Source organism: Odocoileus virginianus, chromosome 11, assembly GCF_023699985.2.
Source record: "Odocoileus virginianus isolate 20LAN1187 ecotype Illinois chromosome 11, Ovbor_1.2, whole genome shotgun sequence".
In the NCBI taxonomy this organism is placed as follows: Eukaryota; Metazoa; Chordata; class Mammalia; order Artiodactyla; family Cervidae; genus Odocoileus; species Odocoileus virginianus.
In genome coordinates, this window is record NC_069684.1 from 20,145,663 (window position 1) to 20,168,351 (window position 22,689).

At 36.9% G+C, this 22,689-nt stretch overlaps 1 protein-coding gene across 8 annotated transcripts in view; it reads right to left on the minus strand.

Moving 5' to 3' along the window:
* RASAL2 (RAS protein activator like 2) overlaps positions 1-22,689 on the minus strand; it is a 389,739-nt gene that overhangs the window by 116,269 nt on the left and 250,781 nt on the right. Inside the window, exon 1 of one of the 8 annotated variants that reach the window (XM_070474031.1) lies at positions 3,994-4,185. The exons of the other annotated variants lie outside the window; for them this stretch is intronic. Within the exon in view, the coding sequence (XP_070330132.1) occupies positions 3,994-4,099 (106 nt within the window). The 5' untranslated portion in view covers positions 4,100-4,185. Of the gene's footprint in view, positions 1-3,993; positions 4,186-22,689 lie in introns of those variants that run through there. 8 annotated transcript variants of the gene reach the window in all.

Below are 22,689 nucleotides of genomic sequence, written 5' to 3' on the forward strand. Positions count from 1 at the left end.
ACACTACTGATCACACTGTTGACCTTTTCTATCTTGCTTTTGGTTTTTTTGTTGTTGCTTAGTCTCTAAAATCATGTCTGACTCTTTTGTGACCCCATGGACTGTAGCTTGCCAGGCTCCTCTGTCCATGGCGTTTCTCAGGTAAGAAACTGGAGTGGGGGTTGCCATTTCCTTCTCCAGGGGATCTTCCCGACCCAGGGATTGAACCCATGTATTCTTTACCACTGAGCCACTTGCAATCACACACCATCCTGGCTGGCTTTCCCCCTACCATTAGGACTGTTCTGTATCTCCTCTTTTTCTACCTACCCTACCCCCATCTTTGGCATACTTCAAGATTCAGTTCCTGCTCTCTACTTTTTCTCAACAGTCTCTCAATAGTAGATCACCTACACATGTTTCAACAATCTTTCTTCTCTAGGGTGGCTCCCAAAAACCATGCTCCACTTGTGACTTCATTTCCAATCATCAGAATTATTTCTATCCAGATGTATACCAGTCCCCTCAAACTCAATATATCTAAATAGAAATCACTCTTTCCCCTTAAAAACTGACTCCCTTTTCCAACTTCTCTGTTCTTAGTAGTAGTACCACCAACCTTCCAACTTCAAAAACAGTCTTTGATTCATTCCTCAGATCAGTCATAAATTCTGATCGATCCTTTGTAATCTCTCTGTCTTTTCATCTCAATTATTCATCTGAGCTGTGCAAATATTCATATGTACCTGAAGTGTACCTGGGTACTGAAAAGACAGAGAATTGAGCCCCTGATATGAAGGCATTCACAGTCTAGATTAATAATAAATAAGGAAACATCTAATTATAACATGGAGAGTTAAATGTTAAAATAGAAGCACTTATTTCATATCTGGACTACTGTCATAGCTTTCAAAGAGGTTTAACTACTTCAAGGTTATTCCCCCAATGTGACACTTTCAGATATGTCTTCCTAAAAAAACGATCTTGACCATATCTTTTTCTTGCTCAAGAATCTTAATTCTTCTCAATCGCTTTCAGTATTAACGTAGTCACTAATTAGCTTGTCATGAAAGATCCTAAACAGTGAGCCACCAAATATCCTTCAAGTATTATTTCTCAACACTTCTTCAAATGAACTTTCCATTCCTTTCAAATCAGTTTACTCTTTAGACATGAATATAATTTAATATTCCTCATGACACTCCCTTCATACAGCAAACTCCACCATTTCCATAAAATACATTTTATCTTTGAAGATTGAGATTAAAACCTATCTCTATAAGTTGATCTTCAGTATTACTAGTCAAAAATGATGTCTCTATTCTTCAAAGGCTCAAAGCAATTTTTGCCTGGATAAATTATCTTACAATCAGGCACTGCCTTATTTTATTTTCTCCATTGTTGTCTTGAGTTATTAATTCTTTCTCACTTAATTGTACATAGTTCATGTTTTCTCCCCAACCAAAGTCTATGCTTCTCAGCAGTTCTATCTTCTACTTCTTTGTATCCAGCCACAGTACCTAACACAGTATTTTGTTTATTAGCAAGATTTGAAACAGGGGTAGGGTTTGGAAAGTTCAGTTTGGATGAAGGAACACAGATGATATTAATAGAAGAAACAGCATATGCAAAGATTGGAAAGGGCAAGGTTTGTCCCAGAGAAAATTAATCAGTTTGGTAGAATGAAGGGTCCTCCCTATCTCTGATTAGCAATGCAAAAAGGAATACTAGGATGTGAGGTGGAAGGGCCAGAATACGTTCTAAAGTAAGGAGTTTTATCTGACAGGTGATGAGGGAGCCATGGAATTTTTAAATAGGCTAATGAAGAGGGCACAGTTTCATGCAGTTTTATCAAACAAGCAGTGCACTAAATTAATAGGAAGGCCTGAACATCAGTTGAGTGGCTATTGTGCAGAGATGAAGTAGTGAACGAAGCCTGACCAGCAATGAGTGCGTTTCTTTCATCTCCTCTCCTAGAGGGAAATCTGCCATAAAATTCCTTAGGTAAAGAAAGACAGTTGCATTGGTTATCTGATTCAATGTCCCTTTCAGTTCCACTTATCCTAGATTCACCATAAGGTAGATTGCTTTCTCTTGGCATCTTCACTGGGAGAGGCACATTCTCATTAATGGTAAAGACATTAGCAAATGACTCGCTGCAAGTTATTCCAAGCTATATCAAAGACAGTTTGCTCCCACTTTAATAAGTGCCTATTTATCCACAGATGGAAGTGTTTGCTACCCGTGGTCAGGACTGAGCTTCAGTCCCTAACCTAAGACTTGCTGTCACCCAGGGCTCAGCCCTGCCACAGTAGAGTACGGGATACCTATCTACTCAGTAACTAACTTCTTGTTACAGGCCTTGAGCAGAATCATGACTCTGATTTACCCGTGTTTCATCTATTATATATGCCTAGGAGGTTTCCTTCCACTAGGTGGATAGTTTGTAGGAATTTGTACTTTTCTTCTAAACATGTCCTAATATCCTTTGTCTTTATCATCACCATCTGTGGTTAAAGAAGAATGGGAGTGGGGTGGGGTGGGGTAGGATGGGAGGGGGCACAAACTATAGTATTTTTTATTTGCTATCTCTATTTATTCGGTCAAATTCTTTTTAGGCATAGGAGGGAAATGGCAAAAAAAAAAAAAAAGAAATTAATCTCGAGGATTGATAATCAGAATTCATAAAAATATCATGCAAGAGCAAAGGAAAGATCTTTGGTGATGACTACTTTCCCTGACCACAATGCAGTAGGGTCTAAGTGGTTGGTTTTACTCAGGAATATTGATATTTGCTTTTCTTCACTGCTATTTCTCTATGGGTGTGGGGGAAGGGAATGTGAAGCAAGTAGATTTAGAGCGGCTTCAGAGAAATGAGGAGTCAAGAGATACATGCATTTCTTAAAGTCACCCCAATGCCCAAGATAAGTGAGGCTATGATAAACAAATTAAGAATAGGATTAATATCTAAATATATGTACCGAGTCTTTGTAGAATTAAAAAAAAAAAGATTAAGATGATTCTTTACATCTAAACTGCATAAAAAAAGAAATCATTTGTGGAATGTTAAAGTTGAAAACCTAATTGAGTTAATAAAGTAGAAACTTATGCTAAATATAGCAAAAGAAAGTAAAATAAGATACAGATATCTTTTGGAATGGCAGAAGACTTTTCACAGGTCACAGAGAATACTCATGAGGAATAAATTAGAACACCATAAATTGTTACCCTTTATAATAAAGGTATACTAGTATTTAGGGAAACATTATGAAATTAATCAAATTTATTAAAAAAGATAAATTTGAAGGTAATTATTAATCTCACAAAGTATTCACAAATATGATTTTTATAAATATCAAGCTCTACTATTAATTTAAGATATCTAAGTGCAATAACCTAACTCTCCTAGGAATTTATTATATCAATAATACCATAACCAATAATTACTTTACTTAGAAATTTATTAGAAAGCACCCATAAATGGAAAGTTAAAGTAATAGTTGGTCCTTGTGTTCTCTTTTACATACTCAGTAGAAATCTTATATATGAACATGACAAATATTTTAAACCTTGCATAAAAGCTACTTCTCAATTCACATGTTGGCTTTTCTTGCACACAAAGCCTACTCCCACGCTCATAAGGCAAGCCTCATCATCTCTGTATTGAAAGGTATAGTAAAACAACAATATATTTTGGCTAGTATAAGTTCTCTAAATACCACAAACAGCTGACCAGATGACATGGTAAGCTTCGCATGGAGCTGGCACTCTTTGTTAAAGCCAAGCAAACTGTCTCTTATTTCTCGTAGCCAATGTTGGTGGCACTATTTCTACAGACATAAACAAAACTTGAAAAGCAAACAACTTAAACAAATTCTGTTAATTCCTCTTCCCCCTTTTAAAAATACAAAAGTGGATTTTAGACAATTTAGGGGTGGGGGGGCATCATGCTCCCCAAAGTAAGAGAAGTTCAGACAACAAAGGGTTAAAAGAACAAGCAGAGCCCTACCGTACCCAGAAATGACAGAAGGCTCTTCTCCTCTTCCGTGCTACTATCCAGCCACTCGGCCACATCACCGGGGGAAAGGAGACTCATTCTCCAGCCAGAAAACTTTTCCATACAGAGCACAATTACTGAATGATGGAGCGGGAAAAGAAAGATACAGAGACTAAATTCTTGGGGGTCTAACACCTAAATTGCTGGCTAGGCGGTAATAATGAGAGAGAAATTGTGATCCTCCCTCCACTCTGAATTCTGTGTCTGTGACACCAATCTAACACAACGGGGGGAGGGGGAAGGAAATAGAGAGGGTTAAAAGAGGGTGATAGAAGAGAAGGAAAGAAAGGTCTGTCCCTCAGTCTCCTGGTGCTGAGCTTGAGCCTGAAAGAAAAGCCAGCATAAAACTGAATGATGATTTGTGTTCAATGTCAGGAGAGAGCAAAAAGGAAAATAAAGAACAAAGATTCTCGAAGAAAAAGAAACAGGTTCCTACACTGAGACAGCTTAGATAACCGGACAGCACAATAGCTCATCAGTTAAGTAAATCATATCATCAAACAAAAACAAAGGCAAAGGCACAAATTCAGCATTTTGTTTTGTTCTGAGAAGAAAGGTTTTCAAATCCCCTTTCAGTCTGCCGAGAGAACTGCAGCCCCCTAACCCTTTCCTGCTATGGCTGTTTCAACAGCATCCCAGCCCCCTTGACGAAGATTTCCTGCAAGCAAAGGCAGGTTGATAAATCTGTGAATAGGAAGCTCTCATCCCTCCTTTCTTCTGCTCCTCCTCCAGCCCTCCCCCCACCTCGCATGGCGACTGCATTGATCGACAATAATGGAATCTGTATCTGACTGCCAACAGCAACATTAAGGATATTACAAGTCCACTTCGTTAGAATTTGAGCTGGTGGTCGGAACTTGGGGGCAACTCTGGGCTTGTAGTCAATAGCTTTGTCTTTCTTAGCCAGAAAGAAAAGGGTGTGTGTGTGTGTGTGTGTGTGTGTGTGTTAAGGAAAGAAGGCTGAAACCTGAAAGAAGTAAGAGAAGTGAGCTTGTTGGGCTAAAGATTCAGAGACCCGTGAACGGAGCAAACTACTGTCCTTCAACTCCCGTCACACTTACAATGTCATTGCAAAGGAGTCAGAGCCAGATGGATTTTTTAAATGTGATTTACATTACAAATCTACATGGTTTGATTTAGGATTATTTCACAGGCTTATACCTTATTAATAGGCAGAGAAAAATCAAGCAGAAGATGTATTCTGAGAGACCCATAAATCACTAATATCCCTGTTCTCTGGAGATTGATTGGGTTTGTTACTGTGAAAAAAAAAAATCACTCAGAGCTTTCCCCTGCATTAGCAAAACATTAGCTCTGTTCCCCACAATCCACTCTTTCTTTCTATTCCAGCAATCTGCCTTAAGAGAGCATTCTTACTGCTTAAAGATTACTATCTCAATATACTCTGAATCCATACCCTTTTCCCCACCTTCACTTCATTATTCTTCATCTGGACTCTTATTCACTTTGTAAGTTCCCTGAGGACACAGCTTTGTAACCCTGGCAGCTAGAGCAGTGCCTGGCACTGAAGGGTTCACTTAATATTTACTGAAGTTTTGGTTGGCTGCTCTGAAAGTTTCAACAGCTTCCACTTTGGCAGGAGATCTCAGGCTGGATATTTCAGGATCTCTTTTTAAAATTAGTCATTTTGACAGACAGTGACTTAAAAGCTGTTTTAGCAGTAGCACCAATTGATTAAGAAAATAGAAAACATAAAAAAGGGGGAGGGAGGGTAACAGGAATTCATAACGTTTAAACAAATCTATATTTTGTTACTCAAAATAACTACATAAAATTGAAAAATAGTAATAAATACATATAAAAGACTTTTTTTATTGAAATGTCTTGCTTGCTTAGCATCTAAGCATGGATTGATAGTTCCTTTGTAGTAACTTAATAACACACCAGTATTTCTGGAGCTCCCAGGTTGAAATCATTGGCCGAGAGCATCAAGTTCAAACTCTCTGGTGAGATACGGCTCTTACTTTTTTTTTCTTGGTAGCGAGTGGCCCTCAGACTCTCCTTGGCTCAGCCATGCTGTACTGTTTACATCTCTCCAATGCCTCTTCATTACTTACAGTAATCTAACAAAAGCAGGAAAAAAAGTCTACCTGCTTTGTTCTTTGTATCTCTAACACAATCATTATCTGGCACACAGCAGGTGCTCAAAAATTTTTGTTGAGTTTCATACTTCCTGTGAGGTATCATTCAACCATACATACTTGACATCAAACTAATCCACTGAGGCTCAGCTCAAATATCACCTCTCCAGGTCTCCCCTGACAGTTTAAGGCAGAGTTAATAGCTTTCTCATCCACACGGGCACTGTTACTACTAGTACTTTACTGAAATATTTTGCTTAGGTAGTTATTTCCTCCGCTATACCTTTAGAAGGCAAAAAGTGTGTTCTACTAATTAAAAAATTTTAATGCCTATATATAGTGAATGATTAGTAAATGTTCATTGTATGATATATTACTGAAAGTAATACTGTGATCCTGTATACTAAAGATAGATTAAATCAAAAGAATCCGATATGTTCCTGATGTAAGGTTCTATACTACTAGTCTCCAAATCAACAGCCGAAACAGAATCTAGTTAAGGAAAAAGTTCTTTTATGTATTTACCAAAGAAAAGGCTGTACAGACAGAAAGTCATCATAAAAATAATCCAATACTATAAACTCACCTTCTGTAAACAGAATTAGCATATGAGGCACCTAAGAAAAAGTTCTAGGTTGAAATTTTCTCATAATATATAGGGCATCACGCTGTTTTTCTTTGCTTACAATAGAAACATAATTTGAATCAGTCCTCCTTATGTAAAATTTTCCTTCCAGATAAAGCAAAGAAATTTACCTGACAGTGTAACAATTCTATAGTGGACTGTACATTTTCCTAAAATATGAGCCAAAGACTTTGAAATACTGTAAGTTGGGCTCAGAGTTAAGAAATAATGCCTGATTACAGTCTTTTCAACAAATGACCAAATCCTGTAGAATTTGGTGTTTTATTATGTGCCTGAAGTGTACTAAGGACTTTAATGAACATTAATCAACATTTGTTAACTTTATTCCTTATTTTCCTGATAACAGTGAAAGTATCTGGAAAATGTGGCTGAAAGAATTGCTACTTGAGGGCATTTATGTTTCTGTGTGTATGTTTGTGTGTGTGCCCACACACGCACATCTGTGCATGCATGTGCTGCTCACCAGGTTATAACTTACTGAAGTATTTTCTGGGCACTTCACTAAGTGTTTTACATATAATACCTCATTTAAAATTCTTAAATGACAATGTAAGATGCATATTATCTTCGTTTCACAGATGAGAAAACCAAAGATCATAAAACTTGTTCAAGGTAACAAAGGTAATCAGAGAAATGAAATTTAAACTTCTCAATATTTGGCCAAGGTTCCCTACTACACTAATCCATATCCTACAGGGACTAATTTAGGCAGGAGTTAGCTAACCTCTCCCATAGAGCGCCAGACAGTAAACATTTTAGGCTTTGTGGGCTATACAGTCTTTTTCAGAGCTATTTGAACTCTACTGTGCATAAGCGCATGATAAGTCTCTTCAATCGTGTCTGACTGTGCAACCCTATGGACTGCAGCCTGCCAAACTCCTCTGTCCATGGGATTCTCCAGGCAAGAATACTGGAGTGGGTTGCCATGCCCTCCTCCAGGGGATCTTCCTGATGCAGGGATCGAACCTGTGTCTCTTACGTCTCCTGCATTGGCAGATGGGTTCTTTACCACTAGTGCCACCTGGGAAGCCTATTAGAGAAAAAAGCAGTTACAGACAATATGTTGATGAAAGGGCATGGCTGTATTCCAATATAACTTTACTTACCAAAAGAAAAAGAAAAAACAAGCTGTAAGCTATAGTTTACTGGCTCCTGATTTAGGTCTACACTGTCAATTCAGTCAATATTTTCAAAGTAACTAATACATGTGTAGTTGTCTACCAGGCCCCTATGATTGAAAAATAAATAAAAGAATTATTTGTCTTGGTCAAAAAAGTTTTATTTTCATTTTAAGAACTGAATGACTGTCTTTTTATTTTACTTTCAAGACACTGAACACAAGTTATTTCTTCATTTTCTTAGTCTCAAAGTCCTATAGGAAACAATTTTTATTCAAACAAAGAGTATAAAACATGTAGCTCTCTCTTCAATTACTTAACATTCCTGATTTCCCTTATAGTTGCCTACTCTTATACTTTCAGATGCACCTATTTGACAACATTAGTGATAAGTAAGTGCCAAGCACTGTTCTAAGCCCTAGGATTCAGTAGTGAATGAAAGAGGCAAAATCTCTGCCCTCATGGAGTTTATGTTCTGGGAGGAAGAGATAAACAATACATAAGATTAAAAAGTAAAATATATATTGTGTTAGATAGTGAATAGAGCCAAGGAGAATAGTAAAGCAAAGAACAGCAATAGGTAATATTTGAGAGGTCTAAATTTTAGAGGCAGCCAAGGAGGGCACCTCTGAGAGACTCAATTTTGAGTAAAGGTTGTTAGGTTTCCAGGAAGAGGGAAAAACCAAAAAAAAAAAAAAAAAAAAAAAAAGGCCTAGAAGTAACAATAGTCAGGAGATCAGTGCAAGTAGATTGGAATGACCCTCATCTTCATAAAAGAAGACAAGGTCTGTGAAATAATAGGAAACCAGATCATATAAGGTTATAGGGTCTTTGGCTCTTGTTCTTTTTTAGATGGAAAGACTTTGAGGCAGGAGTAGTTCATTAGGCCTTACTTTCGTTTACATAAGAGCTTTACTGAAATAAAAGTCACATACCATAAAATTCATCTTCTAAAAGTGGTTTTAAATATCTTCACAAAGTTGTATAGCCATCACAACTTAACTCCAGAACATTTCCTCATCTCAAAAAGAAATCTTGTGTCCATTAGCAGTTATTCTCCATTCTTTCTGGGTTTTCCTGATAGCTCAGCTGGTAAAGAATCCGCTGGCAATGAGGGAGATCTAGGTGTGATCCCTGGGTTGGGAAGATCCCCGGGAAAAGGGATAGGCTACCCACTCCAGTATTTTGGGCTTCCCTTGTGGCTCAGCTGGTAAAGAATCCACCTGCAATGTGGGAGACCTGGGTTCGATCCCTATTTTGGGAAGATCCCCTGGAAAAGGGAAAGGCTACCCACTCCAGTATTCTGGCCTGGAGAATATAGTCCATGGGGTCACAAAGAGTCAGACACAACTGAGCGACTTTCACTTCCATTCTTTCTAACCTCTCAGCCCCTAAGGCAACTAACTTATCTATATTTCATTTTTATGAACTTTCCTATTGTGGACATTTCATATAAATGAATTCATATACTATGTGGCTTTTGTGCCCGATTTTCATTTACTGTGCTCATGCTGCAGCCTGGGTCACTACTTAGTTGTTTTCAATGGCTGGAGAGTATTCCACTGACAGCCATTTGGGTTCTTTCCATTTTTTTTAATTATAAATAATGCTTTCATGAACATTCTCCTACAAGTTCATGTCTGGGAACATTTACACCTTAAAAGGATATCCACGACTTGCCTGGGGGTCCAGTGGTTAAGAATCCTCCTGCCAATGCAGGGAACACAGGTTCAGTCCCTGTTCTGAGAAGATCCCATACACCTCAGAACAACTAAGCCCGTGACCACAGCATAGCCTCTGCTCGCCACAACTAGAGCACATTCAACGAAAAAGACCCAGCAGAGCCAAAAATCAATCAATCAATATTTTAAAAGCTATCCAAATTAAGATGCATCATATAATCTGCTCTTTCTACACCAGAATTTCTAAAATCGTACAGCAGAAGAGGGACTATTTTCTAATTTCACAGGCGCCATGCTTTCCTTCTAACTCTTCTAGGGTTTCCATCCTTCTTGAAGAAACAAACACTGCAGAATCAGTCTCTTCTCCCCTCCTCTACTGTTCTTATACACAGGAAAAGAGAATGAGCAAAGGAAGTAATACATGAAAATAGATCTTTCTATAAATTGATAATTAAAGTTGGCAAAGTTGGTAGTCTTTTTTTGGGGGGGGGTAGTTTTTACATTTTGATGTAGTTTAAAACTTACAAAAAAGGTGCAAGTGGAGTACACCTACCCTTATATACCTTTTATCTAGATTCACCAACTGTTTACATTTTGTTACCTTTGCTTAACCATTCTTTCTGTGTACACTGTTATTTTATATAGACATTTTTCTAAACTATTTGGATACTTGGAGGCATTATGCCCTTTATGGCCAATGGCTTCAGGGGTATATTTTCTAGAACAAAGGACATTCTCTTATATAATCCAGAACAACTATCAAAATCAGAAAATTTAAAACTGATATTGGTTGATATTTTAAGGATAAAATTAAATTTGCCTCTAGGTGCAAAATCTACTATATTATATTTCAGTATCATACAAAGTCTTTTATTTGAGAAATAAACTGACTTTAAGCAATGGTGACTGAGAAATCATAAGTACTGACTGCAAATATAATTAATTCAAAGAGTCTACATCATATTAAAATAATGTCTGTTGTATTTTTAAATGATTACTACTGAATTTATTAACATTCAATATACTGTTGTGAAAAAGGACTAGAAGTAGAAATGACTAATTTTCAAAAAAGGTAGCTAACGGATAAGTAAAGTGACTGCATTTCCATCCTGACATTCTTTTGGATATGTACAACCTTTTTCCTCTAAAGTGAATGTCATCAGTTCTAATGAGATGGATGAAACTGGAGCCCATTATACAGAGCGAAGTAACCCAGAAAGATAAAGACCATTACAGTATACTAACACATATATATGGACTTTAGAAAGATGGTAACGATAACCCTATATGCAAAACAGAAAAAGAGACTCAGATGTATGGAACAGACTTGTGGACTCTGGGAGAAGGCGAGGGTGGGATGTTTCAGGAGAACAGCATTGAAACATGTATATTATCTAGGGTGAAACGGATAACCAGCTCAGGTTGGGTACATGAGACAAGTGCTCGGGCCTGGTGCACTGGGAAGACCCAGAGGGATCGGGTGGAGAGGGAGGTGGGAGGGGGGACTGGGATGGGGAATACATGTAAATCCATGGCTAATTCATATCAATGTATAACAAAAACTACTGTAATGATGCAAAGTAATTAGCCTCCAACTAATAAAAATTTAAAAAAAAAAAAATAAATAAAGTGAATGTCAAACCATAACTTTTCCTTTTATTTTGATGAGATGTTTTTCTATAAGGGAACAGAGCTGAATTTTACAAAATCTGCAGTTCAACACATTTAAATAGTACCATATTACACATACATATGTATATATGTTCCTCAAATCACTTACATATTACAAGTTATATATCAATGAATGCACTCAAGCACTGCTTTCACTTGTCAGAAACATTATGTTATGATTAAAGCCAAAGAAATAATGAAGCTAAGCTGAATTTTCATTCATTTGGATTTAGAAAGCAGCACTTTTCAAATGTGAAGTCACAGAGAAATATGGATGTTAACATTATAAGAGGCATTCCTATTGTATGATTATTTAAAACAGGTAATATCCTCCAGTGAAAACTAGTGTCAAAATGTAAAGCAGTTTTTTAAATAAAGGTAGTAACACTATTATAAAACAGAAGCTTAAAAGTAATGTGTCAAAGACTAACGGCAGATTTTGTTTGAGGAGGTTGATGACTATATAGAATTAATATAATTAGATTCCTTAAATACCAAAGCTATTATTTTAAGGAAAAAATGTAAATAAAGTGACAACTGTAGTTAATGAACAGAAAGATCTTTCTCAAAAAGATCCAGAAAGCAGCTAACATATAATTATTCTTAAATTAATTTTCTTTAAAATAAAAAGTTAAACTTTACAATTAATTGTACTCAAAGCAATTCCTGGAGTCTATTATTTAGTACTTAATATCAAGCAAATAAACCCTCAATATTTATTGAATGAGTGGGTAGACAGATGGGATAAACCAAATATCTAAGATTATCGAGCTACGCAAGTAAAGTGAATATATCTTCTGTAACATCTCTAGAACCAGCAATAGTTTGAACATTTGTATCATGGACAATAAAAGATCAAATGTATTGTGTGCTTAAAAGGTACTGAAGGTAGTACATGAAGTACTTTGCATATGCTAACTGGAAACTGGCATTTGCCATCTGCTTCTACAAGACTTAAATCACTAGTCACTTCAAGCTGCTGACCTTCAACACACCCTGAAAGAAGTTCAGGCTGGAGATCAGGAATGAGGCACTCTGTGCTGGGGGAAAAATGTGTGGGACAGGACTTCAGATAGTTATTTTTAGGAGATGATTTTATGAGCCCAAATTTTTGTATCTTCTCATATCTAAAAAAATACTAGAATTCTTAACAGATACACTTACTCTACCCCTCCTCCCCTGCCCCCCAACACAACGTCTTCAGCACAGTTACTCTACTCAGAGCTAACTGACATGCTATAGTCCTCATTTGGCCCCCCAATAAAACTTAACTCACAATTCTCATATTGTGCATTTTTTTCAGTCAACAGAGTTTTAATCTCATTTATTCCTCATAACAACCCTGTGTGGTAGTACTATTTCCCCCCATTTTACATCTGGGGAAACTAAGGTTTAGGGAAAACTAGAAGGTTGAGAGCAAGCAAGAAGATCAAATCAGTCAATCCTAAAGGAAATCAACCCTGAATATTCACTGGAAGGACTAATGCTGAAAAGCTGAAGCTCCAATACTTTGGCCACTTGATGCAAAAAGCCAAATCATTGGAAAAGACTGATACTGGGATGCAGGTTTGATCACTGGGTTGGGAAGATCCCCTAGAGAAGGAAATGGCAACTCACTCCAGTATTCTTGCCTGGAGAACTCCATGGACTGAGGAGCCTGGTGGGCTACAGTCCATGGGGTTGCCTTCTTGAGACTTTGCGACTTTCACTGCACTTTGACTAATGCTGGGAAAGACTGAAGGCAAAAAAAGGGGGCAGCAGAGGATGCGATGGTTAGGCAGCATCACTGACGCAATGGACATGGATTTGAGCAAACTCCAGGAGACAGTGAAGGATGGGGGAAGCCTGGCATGCTGCAGTCACATGGGGTCATGAGGAGTCAGGTGCAACTTAGTGACTAAACAACAATAACAGAGATTGACAGAACTGATGAAGTCACACAGTCAATAAAGGGTTGGAGGTGGGAGGTGCCAGGAGTTAGATATTCCTATCCTAGAGCTGACCCTCCTAACTACATTCCATATTAGAGGTTTTTCCTATAAAATGTTTAGATATTTTGGGAAAGGTTTGAAAGGTGAGCAGTTACTAAGTGGGAAGCAAAACTGTTAAACTAATGAATACTTGAAAATATTTTTCCAGGCCTGATCAGGATATGTGACATGGGTATTTGACCCTACAGGCATTTTAATGAGGCTGTTTGATGCTGTGCTTGACAGATTTGCTACTGCTACTTTTACAATGGAAACCATGTCAATTTTTATCCATCATATTAAGTAATTTTTTTAAGTTAGGGAATGTAACATGCTAGGAGAAAAAGAAAAGTATTTGGTGGACTTAAGAGAAAACCTAACTTTGGACATGTGGTACTTAATAAAAAATTAATGGGTACTAATGATTATGGATACCTAATGATTATGATAATTGAGTGTATATATTATTACAACTCAAAAAAATCAAGTGGTTTCACATCTTTTTTGGCACTAAAAACCACAACTATCAAAAAATTTCAATAGATTTATTTTCACTTGGATTGTTAAAAAAACTCCACACAAAGACATGCCCAGAAAACAAATACTGCAATCAACTCTTTATTTTCCTTTGGTTAATATTTGAATATGTTGCAAATTGGGCTTTACTGTAAGAATGAACTGGAATAAAACAGTTCAAGAGATATGCAAAAATTGCTCCATTTGATCTTAAGTTTAAAAGGCAGAACTTCTTTACTATTATCTACCTGGGAGGTCATTCATACAAAAATGGAACACATAAAATTGAGGCATCTAAAGATGAATCAGGAAAAAAAAACTGTTCCCAAAAAGCTCCTGATTTATATGCTTCTCTGATGGTCCACCTTTATTACCCAGATTTAAGGAGACTAAGTATCTTCAATGTCTTTCTCATCTAAACTAAGCAGCTGATCCCTAATGAAGAGTACATTAAAAAAAAAAAAAAAGTACAACCCAAATAAGGGTAAGAGGATAGTGCTTTATTATTTGAAGGCATTTTAGGTTATAATTGCCTGAATAATCTACTACTCTACTTAAGTTTGTACACAGACTGTTATGGTTCTTCCCCTCCCTCTCTTGGAAAACAAACATTGAGTAAGATATTCCTATTGCAACCCCTGACACACACATTTAAAATAAAGTCAAAGTGGATTGAGTATCTCTATATTTCAAAGAAACCGCAATATAACTGGAGCCAGATGCCTCCTCAGGGCTATTAGGAGATGGCCTCTCTCTGCTACCTGATGATCTCAGTCTCTATGCTCAGTTGTTCAGTCTGTCCAACTTTTTGCAACCGCATGAACTGTAGCCTGCCAGCCTCCTCTGTCCACGGGATTTTCCAGGCAAGAACAGTGGAGTGGGTTAGGTAGGGCAAAAAGGATTCAAGATTATCTTCCAAAATGTCAGTGCTGGTCTAGAAAGGGGTACTTCCCCTGTTTATCTATCACCCGTCCCTTCACTAACAAATAAGCACCAAAAGAATCATTTATAAAGACTGGGTGTGTCTGAGTAGTCATTCATTCCAGGTTAGAGAGCTGAATTTAGAAAAGGCAGAGGAACCAGAGATCAAATTGCCAACATCGATTGGATCACAGAGAAAGCAAGAGAGTTCCAGAAAAACATCTACTACTACTGTCTCTTGAGAAATCTGTAGGCAGGTCAAGAAGTAACAGTTAGAACCAGACATGGAACAATGGACTGATTCCAAATTGGGAAAGGAATACATCAAGGCTGTATATTGTCACCCTACTTATTTAACTTATATGCAGAGTACATCATGTGAAATGCCAAGCTGGATGAAGCACAAGTTGGAATCAAGACTGCCAAGAGAAATAACAATAACCTCAGATATGCAGATGACACCACCCTTATTGCAGAAAGCAGAGGCAATAAAAGCCTGTTGATGAAGGTGAAAGAGGAGAGTGAAAAAGCTGGCTTAAAACTCAACATTCAAAAAATGAAGATCATGGCATCCAGTCCCATCACTCCATGGCTAATAGATAGAGAAACAATGGGAACAGTGAGAAACTTTATTTTCTTGGGCTCCAAATTCACTGCAGATGGTGACTACAGCCATGAAAAGACCCTTGCTCCTTGGAACAAAAGCTATGACCAACCTAGACAGCATATTGAAAAGCAGAGACATTTTGCCAACAAAGGTCTATCTAGTCAAAGCAATTGTTTTTCCAGTAGTCATGTATGGATATGAGAGTTGGACCATAACGAAAGCTGAGTGCTGAAGAATAGATGCTTTTGAACTGTGGTGTTGGAGAAGACTTGAGAGTCCCTTGTACCCCAAGGACATCAAACCAGTCAGTATTAAAGGAAATCAGTCCTGAATATTCATTGGAAGGACTAATGCTAAAGCTGAAGCTCCAATACTTTGGCTACCTGATGTGGAGAATTGACTCCTTGGAAAAGACCCTGATGTTGGAAAGATTGAAGGCGGAAGGAGAAGGGGACGACAGAGGATGAGATGGTTGGATGGCAATCCAATCGATACTCGATGGACATGAGTCTGAGGAAGCTCTGGGAGTTGGTGATGGACAAGGGAAGCTTGGTTTGCCGCAGTCCATGGGTTCACAAAGAGTCTGACGGAACACAGCGACTGAACTGAACTGAGAGAGCTGAGGCAGGAGCACTGCTGCAGAAAGGCAGGTAGAGGGAGGGGAGGACAAGGCCATGGTTTGAATTGTGTCTCCCCAAAATTCATGATGGCTTAACTGCCAGTATCTTAGGACAGGACCATATTCGGAATACAGCTGCTGCTGATGTACCTGGTTAATAGGAGATCATTACAGTGCAGCTTAATCCAAGATTGTTGATATCCTTATAAATTTGAGAAATTAGGATACAGAGGCATGCACACAGAGATAACACCATATGAAGATGAAGGCAGAGACCAGGTAATGCTTCTACAAGCCAAGGAATGTCAAAGACTGCCAGCAAACTAGGCAAGGAATAAGGAAACTCTGGAGAGAACAACCCCTCTCCCCCACTCTTGGCTTCCACCCAGTGGCAGACTTAGGGCGGGTAGAGGGGCTGAAAGCTTGTACAATTTGCAGGCTATTTTTAAGAAAAACATTACAAAGTTACAAACACAAATCTCTCTCTTCTGGTTTTCTCTGTTTTATTAAAGTCTCTTATGCTGAAAAGATCACGAGGTTTGTGGCAGCAGAAGCTGCTATAGAAAGAACTTAATTCAACAACAGTAATACAGTCAAAGGTCTGTCCAAGTCCTATAGCCATTTATAACAGAATCATTCATAGTTCAGAGAAAGATAACATCACTTGGCTATGGTGTGGAATCTATGGTAATAAGTCACTGTCTTTTTTTCCTCAAATGTATCCTCATGTTACAGCAGTGATATATTTATTAGTCACTGTGAAGACAGATTCTCAGGTTTTTCTATAGATAATTAAAAATAACAAAACTTTAAATCTCTTGGGAAATTCATTAGTGATGTTTTATTAAATAAAATTAGATAAGCATACTAAAAGGATAAGCATGAGGTCAGTATGTTGAGTAACAAATACTTAAATATTCTAAGGGGTTTTGAGAGTGCTAGAAAGGACAATATTTATATTACCAATGACCTACTGAATTTAGTCCTCCTGGCTTTATATCTGTGACCTGGGAGAAATAAATACTTTAATATGTTATTATGATAGATAAAGATAATAAAGAAATAATCAAAACAAAAGATGCTGAGAGGTAACTGATAATATCCAATACCCCTTCTGAAAGTAATCTTAGAATATTTGGAATAGACTAAAACTTTAATTTAAAAGAAGATATATAGAAATCAGTGGTTCTGTTATATACAAACATAAAACATTAAAAACATGCTTTTAAGGTTAGGATTAACATAAAGATATCTATAATCAGCACTTTTTTTAACAGGATGTAGGCTCACCAGAGTCTATTTGTTATTGGTAAGAGGTTCTAGACAATGTGGTTAAGACAAGCAATAAGGGATATAAATATCAGAAAGAAAGAAACGAGTGATAAGTATATGCAGAAGATAGGATGTATTCTTTAGTGAGGATGGCAACAGGGGACAAGACAATAAATTGAAATTGAAAAAAATATAAGGATTCAGTAATATGATCAGGATAAAGATAAATATACAATATTTGATATATATATATGCTGAAAATAAAAATATGTAATTCTTTATATATCAGCAATTGCCAATTAGAAAAATAAAGGGAGAGAAGATTCCATAAAAAAAAAAAAACCTATAATCTAGGGATAAGATTAATAAAAAATTTTAAGACATTTGCAGAAAAAATATGAAACTTTACATATGATAGATAGGAGTGCTGTTAGATCTACAAGGGAAAAGAAAGACTATTCAATAAATATGGCAAGTAAAAGTTATTAATATGAAAAAAGCATAAGTATATAACATAAAAACCAACTCCTCTTTGAGTAAGAGCTTAAAAGTCAAGAACAAAAATCTAAAACTCCTAATAAAAATTATCTTGAGGCCCTGGGGTAGGAAATAATTTTGTAAACACAAAATATTAACTTTGTGTTTACCAATATTAATTGGTAAGTTGTCTACACAAAATTATGGACTTTTATCCATTCAATAACCTTAAAAAAAGAAAGTGAAAGGACACGTTACAACTTGAGAATATATTCACAATACATACAACTGTTAAGGGTTACCATCAAGAACATAAGAAGAACTTCTTAATCAGTTCAGTTCAGTTCAGTTGCTCAGTTGTGTCTGACTCTTTGCGACCCCATGGACTGCAGTATTCCAGGCTTCCCTGTCCATCACCAACTCCCGGAGTTTACTCAAACTCATGTCCATTGAGTCGGTGATGCCATCCAACCATCTCATCCTCTGTCATCCCCTTCTCCTTCCGCCTTCAATCTTTTCCAACATCAGGGTCTTTTCTAAAGAGTCAGTTCTCCACATCAGGTAGCCAAAGTATTGGAGCTTCAGCTTTAGCATTAGTCCAATGAATATTCAGGACTGATTTCCTTTAATACTGACTGGTCTGATGTCCTTGCAGTTCAAGGGACTCTCAAGAGTCTTCTCCAACACCACCAATTCTTCGGTGCTCAGTTTTCTTTATAATCCAACTCTTACATCCGTACATGACTACTGGAAGAACCATAGCTTTGACCAGATGGATCTTTGTTGGTAAAGTAATGTCTCTGCTTTTTAATATGCTGTCTAGGTTGGTGATAGCTTTTCTATCAAGAAGCTAGGTTCTTTCCATAGCTGCAATCACCATCTGCAGTGATTTTGGAGCCCAGAAAAATAGTGTCTCTCACCATTTCCATTGTTTCCCCATCTATTTGCCATGATTGATGGGACCAGATGCCATGATCTTAGTTTTCTGAATTTTGAGTTTTAAGCCAACCTTTTCACTCTCCTCTTTCACTTTCATCAAGAGGCTCTAGTTCTTCTTCACTTTCTGCCATAAGGGTGGTGTCATCTGCATATCTGAGGTTATTCATATTTCTCCCAGTAATCTTGATTCCAGCTTGTGCTTCATCCAGTCTGGCATTTTGCATGATGTACGCTGCATATAAGTTAAACAAGCAGGGTGAGAATATACAGCCTTGACGGACTGGGGAAACAGACTCTTTGAGGGCATAAGCAGAACCTTGTGTGCACCAGGACGCAGGAGAAAGGAGCAGTGACCCCACAAGAGACTGCCAGACTTGCCTGTGAGTGTCCAGGAGTCTCCAGTGGAGGTGTGGGTCGACAGTGGCCTGCTGCATGGTCGGGGGCACTGAGCGCTGCAGTCCATGGGAACTTTTGAAGGAGGTTGCCATTATTTTAATTACCTCCACCACAGTTTGGCCTCAGGTCAAACAACAAGGAGGGAACACAGCCCCGCCCATCAACAGAAAATTGGATTAAAGATTTACTGAGAATGGGCCATCATTCTCATCAGAACAACACCCTGTTTCCCCCTCAGCCAGTCTCTCCCATCAGGAAGCTTCCAATAAGCCTTTTATCCTTATCCTTATCAGAGGGCAGACATAATGAAAACCACAATCACAGAAAACTAACCAAACTGATCACATGAACCACAGCCTTGTCTAACTCAATGAAACTATGAGCCATGACGTGTAGGGCCACCCAAGATAGACAGGTCATGGTGGAGAATTCTGACAAAATGTGGTCCACTGGAGAAGGGAATGGCAACCACTTCAATATTCTTGCCTTGAGAACCCCCCAAAATAGGACACTGAACGATGAACTCCCCAGGTTGGTAGGTGCCCAATAGGCTATGGGAGATCAGTGGAGAACTTCATATTAATAGAAAAATCCTAACAACTCAATAGAAAAATAAGCAAGAGAGAAAAATAATTTCACCAAAGCATTAACATATATAGCCACAGACCTCCAAAAACTATTCAGTATCACTGGCAATCAGGTTTTGCAAACCAAATACTTAATCTTCATTACAAGACTAAAATTTAAAATTCTGACAATATCAAGTATTAGGGATAATGTGAATCTCTCATACACATTGTTGGTGGAAAATAGTTTGGCATTATTAGTCAACCTAAGACCCAAAAATTCCACTCCTAGGAATACAGCAAAAAGAAACAGCTGCAAATGAATAAGATACATTCAAGAATGTTCATAGTAGCACTGATACTGACAGCAAAATTTAGTTAACAAACCAAATACACTTCAATGAAACGATGGAACCCTAGTACCAAACCCAATCTAAACTCTAAATTCGTTTGGCATATTCAATAATGTAGAAGTCATACAGTAGTCAAAAATATAAAGAACACAACAACAACATGGAAAGATATTAATTATATAATATTAAAGTGAAAAAAATAAGTCCCAAAAGAATATATAAAACTTGCCTTTTACATACAGTTTAAAACAACTAAAACTTAGAAATGGGTATGAAAGTTAATTCTCCATCAAATAACATATATACTCATCATAATCCCAGATGAAATGTCAACACACATTTTTTTTGTTTTTGGCTGGCAATGGGGGATGATTTGCTTCTATAGTTCATTTGGAAAAGTAAATGTATGAGTGAAAAGCCAAATACATTTGAAAAGGAAGAACTAACTAATTATATAGAGTTTGCTACATCAGTAAAAGAAATATATTAAAATCTATAATCATTAAAACACTTTGATACTGACATAGGAATATAACAATAGATCTGTGGGACAGAAAAAGAATCCAGAAAAAAACACAGACATTTAGCTGATGATAAAGAGCACTTTTCAAATCAGTATGGGAAGAGTAGGCTAGTCAACAAAAGGTGTTGAGACAACTGAAAAAAAAATCTCATTTCAAAAATCCAAAAATAAATTCCAGATAAAGACCTAATCTTATTGAGAAAGGCCTTTGTAAGCATCACACAAAAGCTAGAAATTACAACAGAAAAGAGAGGTTAAGGAAACATAAAAATTTAAAAATTCAAATAGAAAAAAAAGACATCCTGAACAAATTTAACAGTATCAGGCTATTTAACAGTATCTATCAAGTGTGAAATGTAAACTACCTTTGTTTCTATTTCTAGGAACCAGTCCTACAGATATATCAACACAAGCAATTGAACACAGATATGTATGTATGAAGATGTTTAACAAAAAGTTGGTAGTGGCAAAAACTAAAAACACTAAGTGTTCTTAAGGAGGGGAACAGGTAAATCTACAATGGAATAATATGCAGCCTTTAAGGATCTACAGGTATAAATATAATGAAATGAAAAGACATCTTCAATATACTATTTTTCTTTGAAATATTAAAATAGAATAAATTTTTAAAAATATTAAAACAACATCTTCAGATGCCTAGGGATTTCCTGAGAGTTTATAGCATTCTTCAACAGTAAAATAACTTGAGAATGCATAGGTCTGTAACTTTTTAATTCAGTAATTTAAAAAAATTCAGGATTGTCATTCATAGGTTGATGATAAATATGAGGCAGGGTCACATGCTCATCTACAGTTAATTTGGCATCAGAATCTGTTTGGCAATATTTGCACAATTATATTGTGTTTTTATTTTATTAAAAAATAGGTGGCAGATTGAGAATGAAAATGCTGCTGTCACAGAAAAGCACAGGTCTCATAAAACTAATATTAACTGAAAGAAAGATAAGATTGTTAACTTGCCAGAATGAGAGTATCATTAACTTCAATGGAATGGTCTATATTCAATTTGAGAAGGAAAAAAGAAGCACAATTAAGAATCATGAACAAAGGCTTGGTGTTTATGATGTGGATATATATGGTACCCACATTTCTGTATAATCCTCTACCCTTGGGTGTAGGTAGGACCCAAGATCTGTTAATAAGATGGGATAGCCACTCCCTTGACTTAGCTGTATTATATGGCAAAGATGATGGTACAGTCACTCTTGCGATTATGTTCCATTTTATACTGGACTCCATCATAGCAGAGTAGAGTAAGATTCTCTCATTGACTCTGAAGAAGTAAGTTGCCATGTTCTTGGAGTGCCACAGGAATGAGACCCAAAGGTGATCTCTAGGAGCTGAGAATGATTCCCTCCCAATAACCAGCAAAAAAGAAAGGATCTCAGTGCTACAACTACAAGAGGACTCTGAGCTCCGGGTGAGGAGGCAGTCTGCTGATATTTTGGTTTCTGACTTTGTGATACCCAGAGCAGACAACCAACTACACCCTGCCCGTACTCTGGTTCTGCATAAACTGAAATGATAAGTATTAATAGGTGTTGCTTTAAGTTTTTAGTATATGGTTGTTTATAACAGCAATAGATAACTAATGTAGTATGCTGACATGAAAACATTAAGATTGAGTAAAGGTGAAGAAATATGAATGGGCATGAATTTGAACAAACTCTGGGAGATAGTGGAGGATAGAGGAGCCCAGTATGCTACAGTCCATGGGGTTGCAAAGAGTTGGATATGACTTAGCAACTGAACAAGTGGAGACAACTGTTATAAATGAATACAAAAATAGAGCTAAACACATGCATTTTAATGATTCAGAACTGGCAGGATTGGAAGGAGGGGGCGATTTACCTGAGAAGAGAAGAAAAGCACGGTCGAGAATATATCATGTTTGTATTCTTGCAAAGAAAAAGAAGGAACTTAACATTTATTATCTTCTATTTACTTTGTTGGATACTTCCACATTCCACAGTGATGAAAAAGCTGTTTTAAAATGTTTATTTTTCTTCCAATAAAACAAATAATCACATACCCTCTAAAGCACAGAAATGCTTTTAAAGCAAAATGATATTAAAGCCAAAGTACAGAAAACTCGTTAAATTTGTATCATGAACTAATTAATAACTATATGGAAAAATTAATGTGCTTGGTATGAGTACATTTATATCTTTTGATATACTACAGTAATATATATATAAGCTGTTACCACTATAAAATATTTAGGACATGAAAGTTAGTGTTTTATATGTCTTTG